Source organism: Cornus florida, unplaced genomic scaffold (assembly GCF_030987335.1).
Source record: "Cornus florida cultivar Cherokee Brave unplaced genomic scaffold, ASM3098733v1 CherokeeBrave_3.0.0_Hap2_Chr02, whole genome shotgun sequence".
Taxonomy (NCBI): Eukaryota; Viridiplantae; Streptophyta; class Magnoliopsida; order Cornales; family Cornaceae; genus Cornus; species Cornus florida.
The window spans coordinates 41,633,524-41,653,766 of NW_026775572.1; the positions used below are offsets into that span (position 1 = coordinate 41,633,524).

General features: G+C 40.5%; 1 protein-coding gene and 1 pseudogene across 1 annotated transcript; both read left to right on the forward strand.

The window, feature by feature from the left end:
- Positions 1 to 7,511: 7,511 nt before the first annotated feature.
- On the forward strand, positions 7,512 to 7,609 carry LOC132298009 (small nucleolar RNA R71; annotated as a pseudogene).
- A 3,871-nt stretch (positions 7,610 to 11,480) lies between these two features.
- On the forward strand, positions 11,481 to 12,292 carry LOC132296117 (uncharacterized). The gene is made up of 2 exons (XM_059794355.1): positions 11,481 to 11,606; positions 11,726 to 12,292. Exons 1-2 carry the CDS (start codon positions 11,481 to 11,483, stop codon positions 12,290 to 12,292), a joined length of 693 nt encoding a protein of 230 aa, XP_059650338.1.
- Positions 12,293 to 20,243: the final 7,951 nt, after the last annotated feature.

The window sequence follows — 20,243 nt, forward strand, 5'->3', positions numbered from 1 at the left end:
CTGCTTCCCATTGGCTGTCCTTCCATCTCTTGGTGAGCTCGTCCACACCGTGTCATCTCCCAGCATTTAATTTACATCCAACGGCCAGATCTTGAAGACGCACCAACTCTCCATAGACCGCGACACACCAGATCATCATCCACCATCATCATTGCCACCAACAACCCAGATCAGTGATTGCACCATTGTTCTATGTATACACACACACTGAAACATTCCTATTTCATCAGGACCATCTATTGGTCCTGATTTGGGGTGCACCGTAGTTCAGTGTGATACCCCTCGGATCCAAGACACGGGTTGATCAGGCCCAGGCCCAAACCCGAGGGATATCAAACAATTAATATGTTATAACGAACACAGAATACAAAAATATGAATTTAAGAATAAAAGTTTAAAGCTGAAAAGAAAACTAAAAGATAATCCTTAAATAATTAAATACTTAAATCTGATAAACCAAAAATCCATAATTTGAACAACTCGGGAATCCATCTCTAGTGGACCCCTAATAAAAATCTCACACTGAATGAAAGTAAAATGGAAGATAAAATCCAAATCCAAGATCTGGAAAGAAATCCTACATCGTCGGTAGAATGGAAGATCTCTATATTTTTTTTATTTTTTATTGAGGATCAAAGATGGAAATATTGTGCAATGTGTTGATCTCTTAAGCTTTCTAGAAGATTCATGTAGCGAGCGTTAGGTCAATGACTCCCAAACCAGATGGCTTTAGGGCATTAGGTGTTAAGACACCCCTACGGACTTACAGACTCAAATCAACTAGGCTACAAATCAAGACAACAACCATCTAATCATTTCCTACTTCTCACCTTTTGGGGGAAGTCCTCACTTTTATTACTTTTGCAACTTTTTCTCTTTTATTTTATTTATTTATTTTTTTTTGAATTCAATTATTAACCTAGAGTTTGGGCCCTCCACCTTTCGGCGCGAGAAGTTCACTTCTTAATGAGGCAAGAATCCCAGCGACTCAATGAAAAGGGGTTGTTATCCATCTTTATCAAGAATGAAAGCTTTCAATGCACTACTAGCCCAATTGGGATATAACCAATTCAATAATCAACAAAGCATGTACCCCACAAATGAATGCTAGTGTGCGCCGGTGCTAGTGTAGAATCCTAGAATGAATCTCAAAACAATCACAAAATCAGGATTATGTGGACCACAAGTGCAAGTAAGATATCAATCTTTTGAAAAATTTACTCCTAAATGGCATCCTCAAGGCATACAAGGAGTATTGGACTCTCAAGTCAAGCAATTTTTAAATTTTAAGCAATATAGTCCTCAAAAGATCAAAATCATAGCTAGAAATGGACCAAGTATAGAAATATCCCTCAAATATACAAGACATGCTCAAAATTTGAATTTTAAAGTAACACTGAAACATACACCAATACCCCCAAACTTAAACTGCACATTGTCCTCAATGTGTGAAGAGAACAAAGGAAAGAGTATACCAGTGCTTTAGACATGAATGATCGGGATAGAAGTATCCAAAGTGGGTGGTATGGCCCCCCCAAACTTGGGATAAACTGTGGTCCTGAAAAGTTTGCACTCAGATAAACTCATTAGATAATAAGATAGGATAATCAGTGCACAGTGGACATGCAAGTGTAAAATGGGATAAATAGAAAATAGAGAGAGAGGTGTAAGAGTGGTCCTGAAAAATTGGGCAGCACTCTCTCACTGAAGTCACTGTGGTGTACCTGATGGAGTCAAACATACAAATATGAGATACTAAGAGACATCCATAATCAAAAAGCAATATATAGAGAATATAAAGTGCAGGTACATTAATAAAATAATAAAGCCGACAGACTGGCCGCAAAGTATAATACAGTAACAGTGACAGTATAATACAGATCCAGAATAAAATAAATGAAAGCATAGAACAACTGGAAGTGGAGTCTCAAGAGGCCTGATCGTGAAGATCTGCAGTGGCTAGAGGTGCAGGTGCGGGTGCAGGTGCAGGGAGTCGGCTGGAGAGATCGGCAAAGCAAGCCATGACATCCGCCCTGAAAGAGGTGAACTCAGCTCGGTGGGCAGTGATGTCAGCTCGCATGGCTGCTACGTCCTCCTTCAGTGTTTGCAAGCGTGCTCCGAATCCAGGAATGGGAACTGAAGACTCAGGCAGAGATGCCTCTGAAGAAGACTCCCGAACTCGCTCCTGAGCAGCGGCTCGATCACTGGTATCATCGGCATCAGCATCATCTGCAGCATCGGCATACTCCTCCACAGGTCACTCCAGGTCAATGTCCATGCGATCGGTAGTCGGACCGACTGGTGCGTCGTCCGCTGCGATATCTGTTGCCGCTGGAGGTGCCAGCTGTGCCTGGGTTGCCTCCTCCTCCTCCAGTTCAGCTGCCGCCTCTACAGCTGGCTCCTGAAGACTCCGAATAAGAGCATTGTAGCTCTTATTCCAGTCGCTCCTCCTATAGAAGCTGGACCGTGCAAGGGGCTCCTCATCTGGGGGCACGCTGGTCAAGAAGGATCTACGTAATGAGGTATCCGAAGGGCAAGACCTTGGACCGCTTAGGGTCCTTCCTGGAAATGAAAGAATCATACAGTAACCTCATCACGCTCCAGATGAGGACTGGGATAGATACCCAGTAGGCCGTGTAAAAAGCGTAAAGAGCTGTCAAGTAGTCATGACGCCTCTGGATCTTGTGGCCCGCCATGTAAATGTTCTGGAAGAGAACTGTGTCGATGAACCAGAGGTCGTTAGGCAAGAAGGTCCTGGTGGCGAATGTCTGACCACCGGCATGATGGCCTGTCAAGGAGACACCCATGTCAGAAAATGAAGGCCTATGCAGCCTTGGGTATGTCTCTGCAAGCTCAGGTGGACACCGGTGTGGGCACCGGCAAGCACGGGCCAGAGTGTCAACTGTGATGACAATCTCGTGGCCGTCCAGTGTAGTGATCAACTCCGCGGTAGATCGTGGCGAGGGCCGAAGATGCTAAAAGAATAGCCGCACCAGTCGCGGGTATACAAGGCCGGTGACTGGGGCAAGGATGGCTGAGAGGCCCCGCTGCATGATATCCTGATAGCCAGACCGGGTCAGGATAGACTCGGAGAAGTACTCAGTATCGAAGTACGACTCCTGAGCCACGGTCATGGCTGCATATCTCGGCAGCAACTGGTCACGGCGCTGAGCCGGTAGAGGTGGCTGCGGTGATGGCATGGCGGCTGCATCTGCCTGATGGCGCGTATGAGAAGGTGATGGTGTGAAGGCTGGAGGAGCCTGGGATGTAGATGGCACGTGGTCAGCTCCCTCCTCAGCCTCATGGGATGGGGACTGAGGGGGAGTAGCCTGTACGGGCTCCTCCTGAGCATGAGATGGCTCTACAACCATCTCTATCCTGGGCCGTATATGTCTGCGGAGTCGCTGTGGCCCCGAAGATCGCTTGGCTACTGTCTTGAACCGCGGAGGCATGATCTGTAAAAAGACAAGAAAATTTCAATATATAAGTTAGTGCCAGATATATAAGAATTTAAATGCATAATAGAAACATGTATGTCAAATAAGATAGACAAAATATGGATGACATGAATCTATGATAATGATGAAATGTGAGTCATGCTAAGCAATGTAGGTATAAAATGCATCCAATGTGGAATATCATAGGCATAGTGCATAGAAAGATAGCATGAAGATGACACAAGATGAATGGAGTGTGTATGTGTGATCTTTGAAAGTTCGATCGATCGAACTTTAAGTTCGATCGATCACAGAAATTTTCGATCGATCAAAGTGAAAAATGTTCAAAAGTTGGATCGATCGAAGTGAATTGGATCAATCCAACACTTGGATCGATCGAAGCATGAAAGTGCACAAGATTGGATCGATCGAAGGTAGTGAAATGAAGTTCACTACTTCTATCGATCGAAGCACAAGTTCGATCGATCGAACTGTGCGAATGCCGAATCTGAAAAGTCGCAGATCTATGAGATCTAGAGCACGGGGCCCATCTACACACCAAACATCCAATCCTCAACACCCAAACACTCCCCAAATGCCAAATCAAATAAAAAATCCCCAATTTTGGTTCGGCCGAATGCATGTGTGTATATGTACATCATAATCATGAAATTGATGCTTCAAAATGGATGATTAATACACATACAACATAAATCAATATAGAAAATCATGAATCATGCATCGATTAAACTTTAAAATCAAGAAATGGGGAAGGTGATTGGGAATTGGGTTTTTACCTCAAAACCGAGAGGGATGAGATGAGAGAGAGGGGGCGAAGCCGCGGTGAAAATAAGGCTTGAGTTGGCCGAAATTTGCTCGCCGGAGATGGGGAAGGTGATTGGGAATTGGGTTTTTGCCGGATTAGGATGAGATTGAGAGAAGAGGGAGACTAGGGTTCGGTTTCCTTTTGAAGTTGGATCGATCCAAAGTGATCGATCCAACTCGGTTATATTTTAAAAACACGATATGCAGAGTTCAATCGATCGAACTTAGGTCTCCACTCTTAATGGCATTTTTTGAAATTTTGGATTTTTTTTTTTTTTTTGAATGAATTTTGAAAAATCAAAGGAAATTAAATTAATGAGATGCAAATTTCGATCGATCGAAGAAAGATTTCGATCGATCGAAGAGGATAAAGAATGTACAAGTTTAAGGGTTCAAGAGTTGACACGTGTTGGAACCTTGGATCGATCGAACTTAGAATTCGATCGATCGAACATGAAAAATTTTGAAAAGTCCCGAGAGCATGCATTTTGGAATTTGGATGCAGGTCCAAAATTTTTCTAAGTGTTGGGACTCATGATCGATCGAACCACATGTTGGATCGATCAAAAGGTAGTTCGATCGATCGAAATGGTTTACGATCGATCGAACTTTTGAAAATTTGGAGATCCCGAGAGCATGCATTTTGGAATTTGGATACAGGTCCAAAATTTTTCTAAGTGTTGGGTGCAAAATGAGAGCTGGATCGATCGAGTCCATAGTTGGATCGATCGAACCAATGTTCGATCGATCGAACCAATGTTCGATCGATCGAACCAAAACTTGGATCGATCGAAATTATGCCTAAATGCTCAAAATGACTTGAATGCTCATGCAATCCCTTACTCAGTTCCTTCCAATGTATATGAACCACAAAAACAGTATCTAGACTTCGCAAGAATCAAAATGCAAGATAGAAATGAGGGAGGAATAGGGTTTTGACATCCTACGAATTTCGGTGCTAGTCTTTAACGTCTCTAGCAAGACCTAGGGTTCTTTTAACCAGGATCAAAGATCTTGCAATGCATCCCCTCCTTTTTGGGATAAGAGATGTTTCGAGTCACTCCCAATAAATGGTTCTTAGAAGAACTTGTTGGGGTAAACTCAAAAGACGTCTTGAGTTCCTTGTCAAAACTTTCCTTGGGCTTCCACGCCCTTTCACAACAAGAGTTCAAAATCACTTTTCTGGCATGCAATGCTGAAGATGAAGATGAAGGCTTTGAAACATTGTTTATGCACAAAAGCTCATTCCTTTCACAAGCAAGATCATGATATTCTTCTACCACATTAACCTCTTCCTCATATTTGTCAAATGGATTGGGTGTGGGGTTAAAGATGTTCAACTTCACTCTCATGTGCCCAAAAGAAATCTTCATTATCCCCGTCCTACAATTTATGTTGGCATTTGAGGTTGCCAAGAAAGGACGGCCAAGGATAATCGGAATTTGGTTCTTTGGATTGGGCACCGGTTCTGTGTCAATGACGACAAAGTCAACCAGGAAGAAGAACTTATCAATCTTAATCAACACATCCTCAATTATCCCCCTAGGCTTCTTAATGGATCGGTCGGCAAGTTGTAAAACCACCGACGTCGGTTTCAATTCACTTAGGCCCAGTTTGACATAAACCGAATAGGGAAGAAGGTTAACACTAGCCCCTAAGTCAAGAAGTGCCCGGTTGATGACATGTTCACCAATGACACAAGATGTTGTAGGTGCACCGGGGTCCTTAAACTTTGGCAAAGTGTTGTGTTGTAGAATGGAACTCACTTGTTCGGTTAAGACTACCTTTTTTTTATGTTTGGCTCTTGTTTTCTGGTTTTGGGTGCATAAGTCCTTCAAGAATTTGGCATAAGCCGGAATTTGCTTAATTGCATCCAAAAGTGGAAGATTAACTGTGACTTGCCTAAACATATCCATTATCTCATTGTTCTTGGTTTTTTGCCTTTCTTTTGAAATGGACCCTTTCAAGGCGTCCGGAAATGGAGCTTTTTCAAAAACTCTTTCAGCATTTTCTTTCAAAGAATTTTCAGCATTGGACTTGTTCGATTCATTGAATTTCAAATCACTTTTCAAAGAAGAATCATGAATAACATTTTTCAAAGAACTTTTCTCAAACACATTTTTCAACACTATTTTCAATGAATCTCTTTGGAAATCATCTTTCAACTCACAATTTGAGGGCTTCTCATTCTCAAGATCATGCACATGCAATGAAGGAGGAATAGTGTGTGGAATGGGACGGGTGACAACTTGAGGTTGTACCGGTTCACTCTCTTCATTAGGCATTCTAACTTGATTGTCTACTACCCTACCACTTCTCAAGGTTGTTACCGCATTGACATGCTTAACATTATGCCCTTCCAATAAGGATTTGGTTTCTACAACACATTGTTGTTTGATTGGGGCATTCATGTGCATCTTTCCCTTCTCTCTAGCATTAAGTGTTTCAGCTATTTGCCCTACTTGGGTTTCTAGCTTGGCAATTGATTGAGAATGAGAATGCAACAATTGAGTATTTGCTTCTAGAGTGCCCAAAGCATTTAAAACTTTTTCCTCAAAAGCGGAACCTCTAGAATTTCCTTGAGAATATGATTGGTTAGGAAAATGAGAATTAACAAATTGATTTCCTTGTGAGTTATATGGTCTTGAACCTTGGGATCCTTGGTTTTGAAGTGGAGGTGGAATGTATATCCCTTGAAAACCGCCTTGGGAAGAGTTCAAGCCCTCCCCTTGGTTTTTCCAAGAAAAATTAGGATGATTCCTCCAACCGGGATTGTAATGGTTACCATAAGGATTGTTCCCTTGGTTCACAAATGTTGCATTAACTTGCTCAATGGGTTCATTTTGAATTTGTCTATGAGGACAATTAGAAGTAGAATGAAGAACACTAGAACAAGTCATACATGATTCATTTTGAGCTCTAGGAGAATGGTTAGGAAAGGAAGACACTTGATTCACCAAGTTTTGATTGATCAATTGATCAAACTTTTGAGATAAAGACTTCATCTCAGCGGTTATATCATTTGAGTGGTCAACTTGATGCAAGCCAACACTCTTCCTACCTTGAGAATTTCTACCATTCCTAGATGACAATGTTCTATGCAAAGAGTTTTCACTCATGCTCTCATAAAGACGCCACACGTCTTCCTCTTGCCGGTCTATATAAGAACCTCCCATTGAAGCGTCAACCATGCCTTTATAATTGTCCGATAAGCTTTCAAAGAAGAATTGGACCAATTGCCATTCAGGCATGTCATGGTGAGGACACTTCCTAAATAATTCATTGAAGCGTTCCCATGCCTCGTGGAAAGTTTCTCCCTCCCCATGTGTGAATTCTCTAATGACGGTTCTCATAGCATTGGTCTTCGAAACCGGATAGTACTTTTTCAAAAATTCTTGTTGCATTTCTGCCCAAGAAGTTATAGAAAAAGGCCTAAGGTTGTTAAACCAATACTTCGCCTTATCTTTAAGGGTGAATGGAAAAAGTTTCAGCCTTAAAACTTCTTCCGGCATGTCCGTGTATCGAACGGTAGAACAAACTTCAAGAAACCCATCCAAATGCTTGTAAGGTTCTTCACTAGGAAGTCCATGAAACTTAGGTAGCATTTGGATAATTTGTGCTTTAATCTCATAATGGTGTGCTCTAAATGGTGGCAATTGAATGCATGTGGGTGCATTATACTCATTAGGCACATAATGATCTCTCAATGCGAGTGGTGGATTAGCAACTTGAGGTGCAACATGGACACCTTGGTTATATTGAGCTTGATTAATGATGGGGGGTTGTGGTGCATACATTGGCCTTGGAATTCCCATTGGAATTTGGCCTTGTTGTTGAGGAGGTTGATGAATGTATGGCCTAGGCATGCCTAATGGAACTTGCATATTATCATTTTGCACATTAAGGTGAAGGATGCCTTGTTGGTCTATGTGACCAAGGTCTTCAACATGATCATCATTGAGAGCGTCCATTGGTAGATTGGTTCTATGTGAACTTCCTCTTCCCCTTGGATTCCTAATAGTGGATTCTAAATGCAAATCAAGAGGAACAAGAGTAGGTCTCAATGAACGACAACCATGCATGCACAATGCAGCACGAATAAGCAACTTTTTCAACAATGCAATTAAACTTCACAACCACAATTTTCAAATGCAATGTATGTCAAATAAATGCCTCCACGTGGGCCCCCGATTTAACTAAGGAGATTGAGTAAGAAGGTCTCACAATAGTCCTTTAGCACTTCAACTCCAAATTTAAAAGCTTAGCTTAGCAAAAAAAACTTTAGCAACTCTTCATTTTTAGCATTTTTTTTTTCCTTTTTGCTTGCTTTGCTCCTTAGCTTTGAAGTTCTTTGCTAGCTCCTTGCTCAATGCATCTTGTTAATGAAGAACAAACTTAATAAGTAATAAAAAATAGAAAATAAAAAGAAAGTAAAGACACGATCAAAAGAGTACTAATCCTAATTGAATTTCACAATTCGACGTTGCCAATTTAAAATCCCCGGCAACGGCGCCAAAAACTGACCGGTCCTCTTTTACAAGGGTCGCGATACCAAGTCAAGCTTGAAAGTTGTGTGAGAATTTAGGAGGTCGCCAAGTTTTACATTTATAAAAAGCCACTACTACCTTTCTCTATATAAAATATAGATAGGGCGAGTAGGGATCGTCCCAAGGGATTTGATGGTGTATCGAATTGTGAAAATATGGTAATTAGGGTTAGTAGGTCGAGTGATCACACAATTGGTTGGTTGGTTGATTAAGCTAAATTGAATTCAACTAAATAAAATAATATGAGGTAAACAAGAGAGAGAGAGGTCTTGGGGTGTAGAGATCACCACCAAGCAATACTTTTCTATACTACTAACAAGTGATCAATTGAGGGTAATGGATGTGTTGCAATATGATAAGGTTGTGTGTGCATTAGGTTGATTCAATTGGCAAGGATGACAAATCAAGCAAGTATTGTCTAAACATCATGTGAAGAGCACAATATATCTAAACAATAGAGCATATATTGTCTAGACAACATGGGGATAACACAATAGATCAAACAAGTCATTAATCCTTCATTAAGCTCACAATCCACATGCAACACAATATTAGAGGAATATGCCATTTGGACTCACAAGCATGGAACATCAAACATCAAGAGTAGATTGTCCTCCCATCTAACATTACACTACCACTACACTAAATCTACACTACTAGCATGAAAATAAAGTTATCTAGACTAGGGGAGAGGCACAAACCATCAAGAATAGGCATAAACCATCAAATGAACCAAAATAGCATTCATTAAGCATATCATCTTGATAATCTCTAGATCTATAGCATCAATACACATAGACATGCATCAAAAACACTAAATCTAGAGATAAGCACATGAATATCCTACTCTAGCATACATAGACATATGGATAGAATAGAATAGTCAATTGGAAGCATTAAACCATACAAACCATGAAATAATCAAGATTTATATATACATGAATATCAAGATGTATCATACAACACTAATCCCTCAATAATACACAAGATTAGAGTATAGAAAACATGTTTGGGGCTAACTCTAGCCCCAAGAAGATGTCTAGCCACTCATGGTAGTGATGATCCAACCCTCAAGGGCTAACTCCATGGCTGCTCCTTGTTGGTGAAGATCTCCTCCAATGGTTGCTCTAGCTTCCTCCCTTCTTCCTCTCCAAGAATAGCCTCCAAGATGATTTTCAATGTGTGACAAGAGACTCTAGAGCCCTCTTCAAAAAGTGTATCATATTCCTTATATAGGTAGGTCAAATACACCCTATGATGAGCTGTGGTCGTGCAAGGCATATTCTCCAATGATTGGATGAAGGACGGAATAAATGAGCTGGACTTTAACTTTTTCTCGCTGGAGGAAGTTCGATCGATCGAACCTTAACTTGGATTGATCGAAGATGGGTTCGATCGATCGAACTGCATCTTGGATCAATCGAAGTGGTCTGACTCCTCCGGATAAGGACAAGGCTGAGAAATTTCGAAGATATTTATGGGGAAAAGGACAAAAGTGGTTGGTAGGCGTACAGCTATGGATAAGATCAATCATTTGAATAGGACAAAATAGGGTTCGATCGATCGAAGGTGATGTTGGATCGATCGAACTTAGAATTTCAGCAAAGGCCAAGGTTAGATCTATCGAGAAGTACTGTGATCGATCATAGATGTTCGATCGATCGAACTCTAAGTTGGATCGATCGAACTTTTCAGCTGCACAACTTTGATTCCTTTTTGCTCCTTTCTTTCTCCACTTTGCTCCCTCCTTTGGTTTATCTCAGGATTGCTTCAATTAAGCTCTTATTTGGCTGAGTTAGCTCAATTTTGGGATTAGTGCCTGAAAATATAAATAACACGTAATAAGTCTAAAGCGGCAAAGTAAGATAGATAAAGGTACTAGAATGCTTAAGCTTAACGGGTTTAAATGCGCACTTTTCAGTGCTCATCAAGATGAGCTGGAATAAGTTTAAGGAACTATTTTACGAGAAGTATTTTTCGCTTACCAAAAGATGGGAGTTGAAAGACCAGTTTATTGGCCTTATTCAAGGCAACATGTCAGTGGGGGAGTACGAGAACAAGTTCACTTCACTTTCTCGTTTTGCTCCAGAAATGGTGAAAGATGAAGTTGACAAGACTCAGAAATTTATTTCCGGTCTTACTGATAGAATAAGGACGTTGATAACGTCACAGTTTATCAAGGTTTGTTCCGAAGCAGCAGAGAGGGCTTTGATGCTTGAGGCTGATATCAAAGATAAGGATGTAAGGAGGGAACAATGGAAGCAAAAGAGAGATGCAAGGCCATCTTTAGAAGGATTTTCGTGGAAAAAGAATAAGGGTGGTTTGTTTCAGTTTCATGGGCAGCAGCCCATATGATCTGCTCCTACTACTCCTTTACTAGCTGGGTCTGACAAGAGTGGAGTCGTATGTTTTCAGTGCTAGCAGCCAGGGCATTGCAAGTCTAGCTGACTTTTGAGATCGTCTGCAGTTTCTTTAGCTCCAAGGGCTTGTTATAGGTGTGGCCAACAGGGTCACTTGATTCAAGACTGTTCGAGTCAGGGAGCAGGTACTGGTAGTGGCAGAGGGTCACGGTAGAGGCCATCACAGTCGGCTACAGTGCAGTCAGGGTTCAGACCGCTGCCACCACCATAGCCTACTATGTCTTTTCAGGGTTCACGAACCGTTAGCAGGGATGCTTCTACTGTGCCAGCGTAGCAGTCCGGTATTCAGGGTGGCAATTCTCAAGCACAGGCACCGCAAGGCCGTGTCTTTGTACATGCACCGGCTGATACCTCTTCTGGACCGTCAGTTCTTCGAGGTATCTTTCCAGTGTTTGGTTCTTGGGCCCGTATTTTGTTTGACTCTGGTGCATTTCATTCCTTCATTTCATCATCATTTGCACTTGTATTGGGGTTAGAGGTTAGTTCCATGGATCAGGTGTTATGTGTTGATATGCCAGTAGGGGTTTTGGTGTCCTTGGACCGAGTTGTTCGGGATTGTTCTATTGTGATAGCCGAGCGGACTTTTGTGTTTGGTCTTATCCTCCTAGAAATGACTAGCTTTGATATCATTCTCGGGATGGATTGGTTAGCTTTCTTTCGTGCCACGATTGATTGTTTCATAGGAAGAGTTACAGTTTGCACTCCTGAGGGAGATTGTTTCTTTTTCATGGGATATCGGAATGATTCCCAGTCTTCATCATTGTATGGAATTCGAGAACGAAGTCGTGGAGACTATTTCTTGGCTGGTCTTCTAGCCGAAGAAGATGATGTTATAAGAGAAGACTATCCGAAAGTAGTTCGTGATTTTTTGGATGTGTTTCCAGAGGATTTGACAGAGTTGCCTCCACACCGAGAAGTGGAGTTTACAATTGACTTGATGCCCGGTACCGCGCCGATTTCTATGGCACCGTATTGTATAACACCCATTGAATTGGAAGAGTTGAAGAGGCAGCTTGATGATTTGAGGATGAAAGGTTTCATCCGACCCAGTGTGTCACCGTAGGGCGCACCAGTCTTGTTTGCTAAGAAGAAAGATGGTTCTTTGAGGTTGTGCATTGATTACCGAAAGTTGAATTATGCCACCATCAAGAACAAATATCCTTTGCCAACAATAGATGATCTGTTCGATCAGTTGAAAGGAGCCGGTTCTTTCTCAAAGATTGATTTGAGGTCTGGCTATTATCAGTTGTGGGTTAAGGATGAGGATATCCCAAAGATAGCATTCCGTACATGGTATGGACACTATGAGTTCCTTGTTATGCCATTTGGTTTGATGAATGCACCAGCAGCATTCATGAACTTGATGAACCGCATCTTTCACTATTACTTGGACTAGTTTGTGGTAGTTTTTGTTGACGACATTCTTGTGTACTCACGGACTCGAGAGGAGCACGAGGTCCATTTGAGTACTGTACTACAGATTTTACAGGAACACCGATTGTATGTCAAATATAAGAAGTGTGAGTTTTGGCTACAAGAGGTAAAGTTTTTGGGACACGTTGTTTTGGAAGGAGGAGTGTCAGTCGATCCATCAAAGATTGAAGCTGTTCTGAATTCGGAGCAACCCAATAATGTTTTCGAGATCCAAAGTTTTCTTGGCCTAGCGGGTTACTATCGGAGATTTGTGAAAGATTTCTCCCATTTGGCAGCTTCTATGACCCGATTGACCCAAAAAGGAATCAAGTTTATGTGGAATAAAACCTGTGAGTCATCTTTTCAAGAGCTGAAGACAAGATTGACTACAGCTCCAGTGTTGGTGATACCTGAGCGTGGCTTGGGTTATGTGATTTATTGTGACGCTTCACGTGATGGTTTAGGATGTGTATTGATGCAGGATGGTAGAGTAGTGGCTTATGGGTCTCGACAGTTGAAGACTCACGAGCTTAACTACCCTACTCATGATCTGGAGTTAGCAGCAGTCGTGTTTGCCTTGAAATATTGGAGACACTACTTGTATGGTGAAAGGTTTGAAATGTTTTCAGACCACAAGAGTCTCAAATACCTTTTCTCCCAAAAGGACTTGATTAATAGATAAAGAAGATGGGTTGAATTCTTAGAAGATTATAATTTTAATTTGCAGTATCATCCGGGCAAGGCAAATATGGTAGCAGATGCCTTAAGGCGGAAATCTAGTGAAACTTTGGCTGGGTTAGCTATTCAGAAATGGAAGATGCTTAATGATCTTGTTTAGTATTATGGCTCAGCCTACTCTTGTTGTAAGAGTGATTGAGTCACAAAGACAGGACTCGGATTTGGATGCCATTCATACTTTAATCTCCAATGGTGAGACAATGAAAGATTGGACCTTGCATGCAGATGGGGGTCTACGATTTAGGGGTTTGTTGGCGGTTCCCACAGCTTGTTGTGAGGACGTTCTTCGGGAGTTTCACACTTCCTACTTTGCAGTTCATTCAGGTGGTACCAAGATGTATCACAATTTGAAGCATCAGTATTGGTGGAACGGGATGAAGAAAGATGTTGCACAGTTTGTGGTTAGATGCCTTACCTGTCAACAGGTGAAGGCCGAGCATTAGAAACCTGCTGGGTTGTTGCAACCATTACCTGTAGCGCAATGGAAATGGGAGCATATTGCTATGGATTTTGTGACAGGTCTTCCAAGGTCACGGAGAGGTAACAAAGCCGTATAGGTCATCGTTGATAGATTGACCAAGACGGCTCACTTTTGCCTATTAAGGCAACAGATGACGCAGAGGCACTTGGTAATCTTTACGTAAAGGAGATTGTAAGGTTATATGGAGTTCTAGTAACCATTGTCTCAGATAAGGATACCAAGTTCACTTCAAAGTTCTGGGAAGGACTTCAAGCAGCGTTTGGCTCAGCATTGCACCTTAGTACGGCATTCCATCCACAGATAGACGGCTAGTCGAAGCGTACTGTCCAGATCTTAGAGGATATGCTTCGGGCATATGTGCTTGACTTGGGTGGCAGTTGGGAGGACCACCTTCCACTCATTGAGTTTGCATACAACAACAATTATCAAGTGAGCATTGAGATGGCTCCATTTGAGGCCTTATATGGCAGACCATGTAGATCTCCAGTTTGTTAGATTGAGGTAGGCGAAACAGCAGCCTTAGGACCTGACATTATACTCGAGACTACCGAGAAGATTAAACTGATCAGACAAAGATTACTTACAGCTCAGAGCCGACAAAAGAACTATACAGATAGGTGGAGACGACCGTTATCTTTTAAGGTGGGAGACCATATTTTTCTGCGGGTTTCTCCACGGAAGAGTTTGATGAGGTTTGAGAAAAGTGGCAAGTTGTCGCCACGATTCATTAGACCGTTTGAGATTTTGGACCGTGTAGGAGAAGTTGCCTACAGACTTGCTTTGCCACCACAGATGGACAAGGTTCACAATGTTTTTCATGTGTCGGTGCTACGGAAGTACGAACCGGATCCATCTCATGTGTTGGATTGGGTTGACGTGGATATTGATGAGTATATCTCCTATGAAAAGGGACCAGTGCAAATCCTTGACACACGGCAGAAGGTGTTGAGGGGCAAAACAGTACAGCTAGTAAAAGTTCATTGGAGACACCACGAAGTCGAGGAGGTTACTTGGGAGCTTGAACAGCAGGTTCGCTCCAGGTACCCAGAGTTGTTTCCTTCCCCAAGTACGGCTTGATTTCGGGGACAAAATCCTTTTTAAGTTGGGGAGATTGTGATGTTTCCAATTTTTAGAATTTTGCATTTTTCTGGAAATTTTGTCACCGTAAGGGCATTTCTGTCTTTTCACGTCTTGCGTGCGGGATTGTGGTTAGGGCCAATTGCGTTTCGTACATTATAATTTATGGGAATTATGTGGTATTAAGATGATGTGTATTTATATGTTTATGTGGTATATAATGGAGGAATAAAGAAAAAAAGAAAAATAAAAAGAAAATTGTGGGGCCCACCATCATTGGTCATAAGGCTAGAGACCACCCCTTTTTGGTCACACATTCTCTTCCTCTCCCGCTAGTTCTCCCTCTCTCTCCTTATTTTGCTTTTTCTTTTTCAATTACAACTTTAACTTTAGATCCCTCTCTCAATACTTAATCATTTGGGGTGCCATTTGCGGCAAATCGAAGCCCACGACGAGATCTTTCATTTGATCGGAGCAATTTGGTTTTTGGTGCACTATAGAAATTTCGAAATTATAGGGCACAATTGGGGATTTTGCATCATTTTAAGGTAGGGGCTTCTTAATTCATGTTTTATTGTTCCTTGGTGAATTATACCTTATTTATTGTTGCAAGCATGCTTAATTTGAAAGTTAATTGTTTTAAGATGATGTAATGTTGTTTAGAATAGCATGTTTAGATGTGGTGTTGCTATATTTATTGTGTTGATGAATTACTAGTGATGGTGAATCTGAAGCATGCTAAATTGTGTGGTGTAAATCTCTAAATTTTATGTCATTGAAAGGACGGAACATATATATGCACATCATGGGGTTGCATGAAGGGAATTGTTTTGAAATAAAAGAGGGGAATTTCGGGAAAGAGTTTTGATGAAAAGGTTTTATGAAAACCCGGTCGCCGCGGGGGTACCAAAGGGCCGGAAGGTTAATATAGCCTAGAGGTAACTAGGGAGACTGCCCTAGCGTGGTTGAGCTAGCTGGGCCTATAATGACATCGCGGGGGTACCAAGGGTCAGGGACACTAGCCAATCCTTCTTTCGTGTCGCTGCGGGGTCACCAAAGGGCGGGTTATATTAACAGTTTGAAAGTGACGTTTTTTTTTTTAAAATGAAATTGGGGAGCGACATCGACATGTATTGCACTCCCATTGCATCATATTGTGTATACTTGTGATTGATCATTATGTGGATTTTATCCCGATGATGAGCACTGAAAAGTGCGTGTTTAAACCCCTTAAGCTTAGGCATTCTAGTGCATTTATCCATCTTACTTTACCGTTTTAGATTAATATCGTATTATTTCTATTTTCAGGCACTTATCCTGAAAATAAGCTAACTCAGCCAAATAAGAGCTCAATTGAAGCAATTCTGGGATTAATCAAAGAAAAGAGCAAAGTGGAGGAAGAAAGAAGCAAAATGAAGCAAAGCAGCAAGTTCGATCGATCCAAGTCTAAGGTTCGATCGATCGAATTATGACCCTGGTTTTTAGGCCAGCGTGTCCTGTGATGAACCGCAAGGATGACCCGATAACGGATCCGAATGTGGAAGCGAAAATGGAAAACAAGACTCTAAGAAGTCAAAGTGACCTTCCATGAGGTCGTGGAACTTAACAAGAACTGATGCGGAAGCAAAAGATCGATAATATGACAAATAAGCCCCCAGGGAGTCATTTCTAAAAACTATAGATTCGAGTGCCATCGAGCACACTGCTGGAAGGACAACGAAAAACTAATCAAGATGGACTCAAGAATCGCATGATTTGGAGTCCGGACAAAGGAGAAACGGCCTGACGAAGAAAAATGAGCACTTAAGGCTAAAAGGGTAAACTTGTAATTATCCAGGAAGATCCGGGTGCAACCGAGCACAACGAGGGTTTGAAGTTGAGACGTCGCGGCGGCCCGACAAAGGCCATGGCGCACACGGCGCCCATACGCGAGCCCACCGGCGCGCATGCTGGCGCCCAATGACATGGCTGGTGGCAGCCCTTGGCTGCTGCTACATTTTTTTTTATCTGCCCAGAACTGAGGCTTGAAACGGAGGTCAAGACGAGTTTTTCTGGAAAAACATGAAGAAGAAACCCCCCCTAAAATCGAGTTTTCTACCTGGTTTCGGGAAGGAATGAAAAAAAACTCACTGTGAAATCCTCAAAATGCCCCTAGATCAGATTGAACGAGAGGGTTAAAAGTTGCTACAGTGACTGTCTGCAACTGAGAGCAAAAATGGGCTAGAAGATGAATTTTTCTGGAAAAACACAAAAAATAAACCCCCCTCAAAATTGAATTTTCTACGTGATCTATGCCAGAATTAAAAAAAAAAATGCAATGTAGAATGCCTGAAATGCCCCTCCATGAAATCTAGTCATGGAGGTCCAAAAAGCTGCTAAGTTGGAAAACTGAGAGCTGAACTTCGTAAGCGATTTCCGATATCAAGAAGACATTTTCTGGAAAAACATGGAAAAGAAACCCCCCCTAAAATCATGTTTTCTATTCAACCATGTTGAAAGAAGAAAATAAAACTACCGTGAAAAGTCTATAATGCCCCTAGATCAGAATATGCAAAAAAAATGCGAAATGAATACACAAGAGGCTCAAAACACAAACGATAAGGTTTTGCCCGGAAACGACCATGCACGCAAACGTAACTTACCTATTTGGACGTGCTACAATGGTCCATGACTTAAATATACCACCGATACAAAATCCGAACCCCCAACGGGCAAAAAGGCAAAAATGGAACTTGGAATGAAAACTCGGAATCCAAAAATACAAAATGGGATCGAATGACTGTTTAGCCCTTGGCCACACTTCATACAAGATTAATAAGACCCTATGAAAGAATGAAAATGGAATTCCCACACCCGATGCAACCATTGTGAAGCAATGACTTGCGATTTTTCAAGGTTTTCATAATATTTCATGAAGTTAAAAAGTTGTATAGAATATAATACACATGTCATTGGCCTCCGGCCTCATCTCATACATGTCAAATACATTGAAAGGAGTGCACTTATGTACACATTACATACATGGAATCAAATATACATATTTTGACATATAAGTCTACAAAATGATAGTTTATGCTAACATTTGCATGAAATGGAAACTTGAAAGCTGCACGACATCCAAGGAATGCTAGGCGTCATGAACCAAGTCTTCGTACATGAAATATGCCCTAGTATCGTTAGGGTGAGTAACATAAAGCTACTCGTAGGAGATGAGCATGCATCGACCTAGCATTTTACAAATTTATCACCTTAAGGTGAAACATGTTAAAGAGGCTCATGCCACCTAACGTCTATGTCCAAGTGAGACTCGGGGAGCATCCTAAGCTACCTTAGAGTTTAAGCAACAAGAATCATGATATACATACGTGTATGAAATGAATCTGGTTGGGATAATCCAAAGAATACGACAAGAAGAATGCTTGAGCATAGATTAACATGAATTGCATTTTCAATACAATTGAACTAGGTCTAGAATAATCCATACAACATGACAAAAGCATATTTGAATACAAGTTAACAAGAATCACATTATCCATGCAATTCAATAACAAAAGAGCATGTTATACAATGCAACAAGGTTTAAGTTCTCAAAGCCATCAACTTAGAATCTAAAGCACAAAATAACAGTAGTGGTTCATGCCACCTAACGTCTATGTTATAAATGAATCAATAGGATCAATCATAAGCTTTATTAAAACGTCAAAACACGATTTTCAATATCGATGCAATTTAACCAACATTGGAACTTCCAATACAACGCATAAAGCATAATTTCGCAAAGTTAACATCATGTAACTTAAAATGGAACGACAAATAAGAAACAATAAGTTACAACATCATCTAGTTATCAACTTGAAATGAAATGCAAAATCAAATAAAGTGGATACTCGGACGTCACGCCGGATCAGACCGACAACATAGTTACTTTAGGGTTACTAGCCCATGGGTAACCTCCCTATGTGCGCACTAGATTACATAGAGGGACTATCCCCTGTACTAAAACCACGTCCTAGCCATAGCCAAACAACGACATCCCCAAGTTTCCAAAATCAGCAAGTTGTGCAACAACGCATGTATCAACAGGAATATGCAAGATAATCAACTATCTACCAAGCACAACTAAATTTGGAAACCTATACAATATATGCTCTAAGTCCACAACTAATATGATGTGATGAATGTCGAATCTTCAGTGTGCGATTCGTTACACGCTATGCATGAATGATATTAAATACGAAATGTGCAAATCATTACACAAGGCAACAATATATTCAATAAGGAAAACATATTCTCATGAGTATAAAAATAGCAACTATATTATCCAACGCTCAAAACATAACCAAATGATTATACAACAAGTCCATGTCCAAGATTTGGATATAGAAACGACTTTCAAACACAATTAAATCCATGGCTCAATTCGATAGAATTTAATTAAATAAAAATAATTAAATTTTCTAGATTCTAATTCAATTCCAAATAACCTCAAATTAATACATATTAAGGAACATGGCATGGTCATCACCTATGTCCATTCTAAAACTCAATTAGGTTATTGGAACAACAAGTAGAACTCTAATTAAATCATGCTAATTTAATTACCAAGGTTCTAAAGCAACTTCAAATGGTCCACAATTAATATATACTAGTAAACAAGTCATAGCCAATACAAATATCAAGTTAAAATCTTAATTAAGCTAATGGGACAACAAAATAGATTTTAATTAATTTTTTTAATTAAAATCTCTAGATTTTCAAACTTAACCAAATGCTCTCAATTTAACATATCTTAAAGAACATGCCAAGGACTAATTTAATATCACATTACAAGTTTATTTCATTCAATTTATGACCATGTGAACTAAACTTTCACTAAAGTTAAATATAAATTAAAAGTTACAATTCTCATGCAATTAATCCCAATTAAATACATGTGAATAACCATACCAAAACTTAATTTTCTAGCATGCCACAATACAATTCCAAGTTGTATATCACCATGAAGATTAAATATTAAACATGGAATTTAATTAAATAAAAGGTTTCAAAACCTAACCGAATATTCTAAATCAAATATATGTGAAGCTATATGGCATGTAAATCAAGAATATCAAGTCGGAATTCAAATAGAGTGAATTGCACTCGGGGCAAATTAATTAATTAAATTAATTATTAATTATTAATTTTCAGAACACCTCCAATTGCTTTCAAATTCAACTATGTTGGAGAGCATGCTAAGGCCTAATTTAATATGCTAATACATATCGATTTCAAGCTAGTTAAGGCCATGTGAATTAATTTTTCA

Bases quoted from the DNA above. Each gene is read 5' to 3' on its own strand.
- LOC132296117 (XM_059794355.1), top strand. From the start codon at position 11,481: ATGCTTCTACTGTGCCAGCGTAGCAGTCCGGTATTCAGGGTGGCAATT. The intron at 11,607-11,725 runs GTATCTTTCCAG...TCCATGGATCAG, and splicing joins TGGACCGTCAGTTCTTCGAG to GTGTTATGTGTTGATATGCC.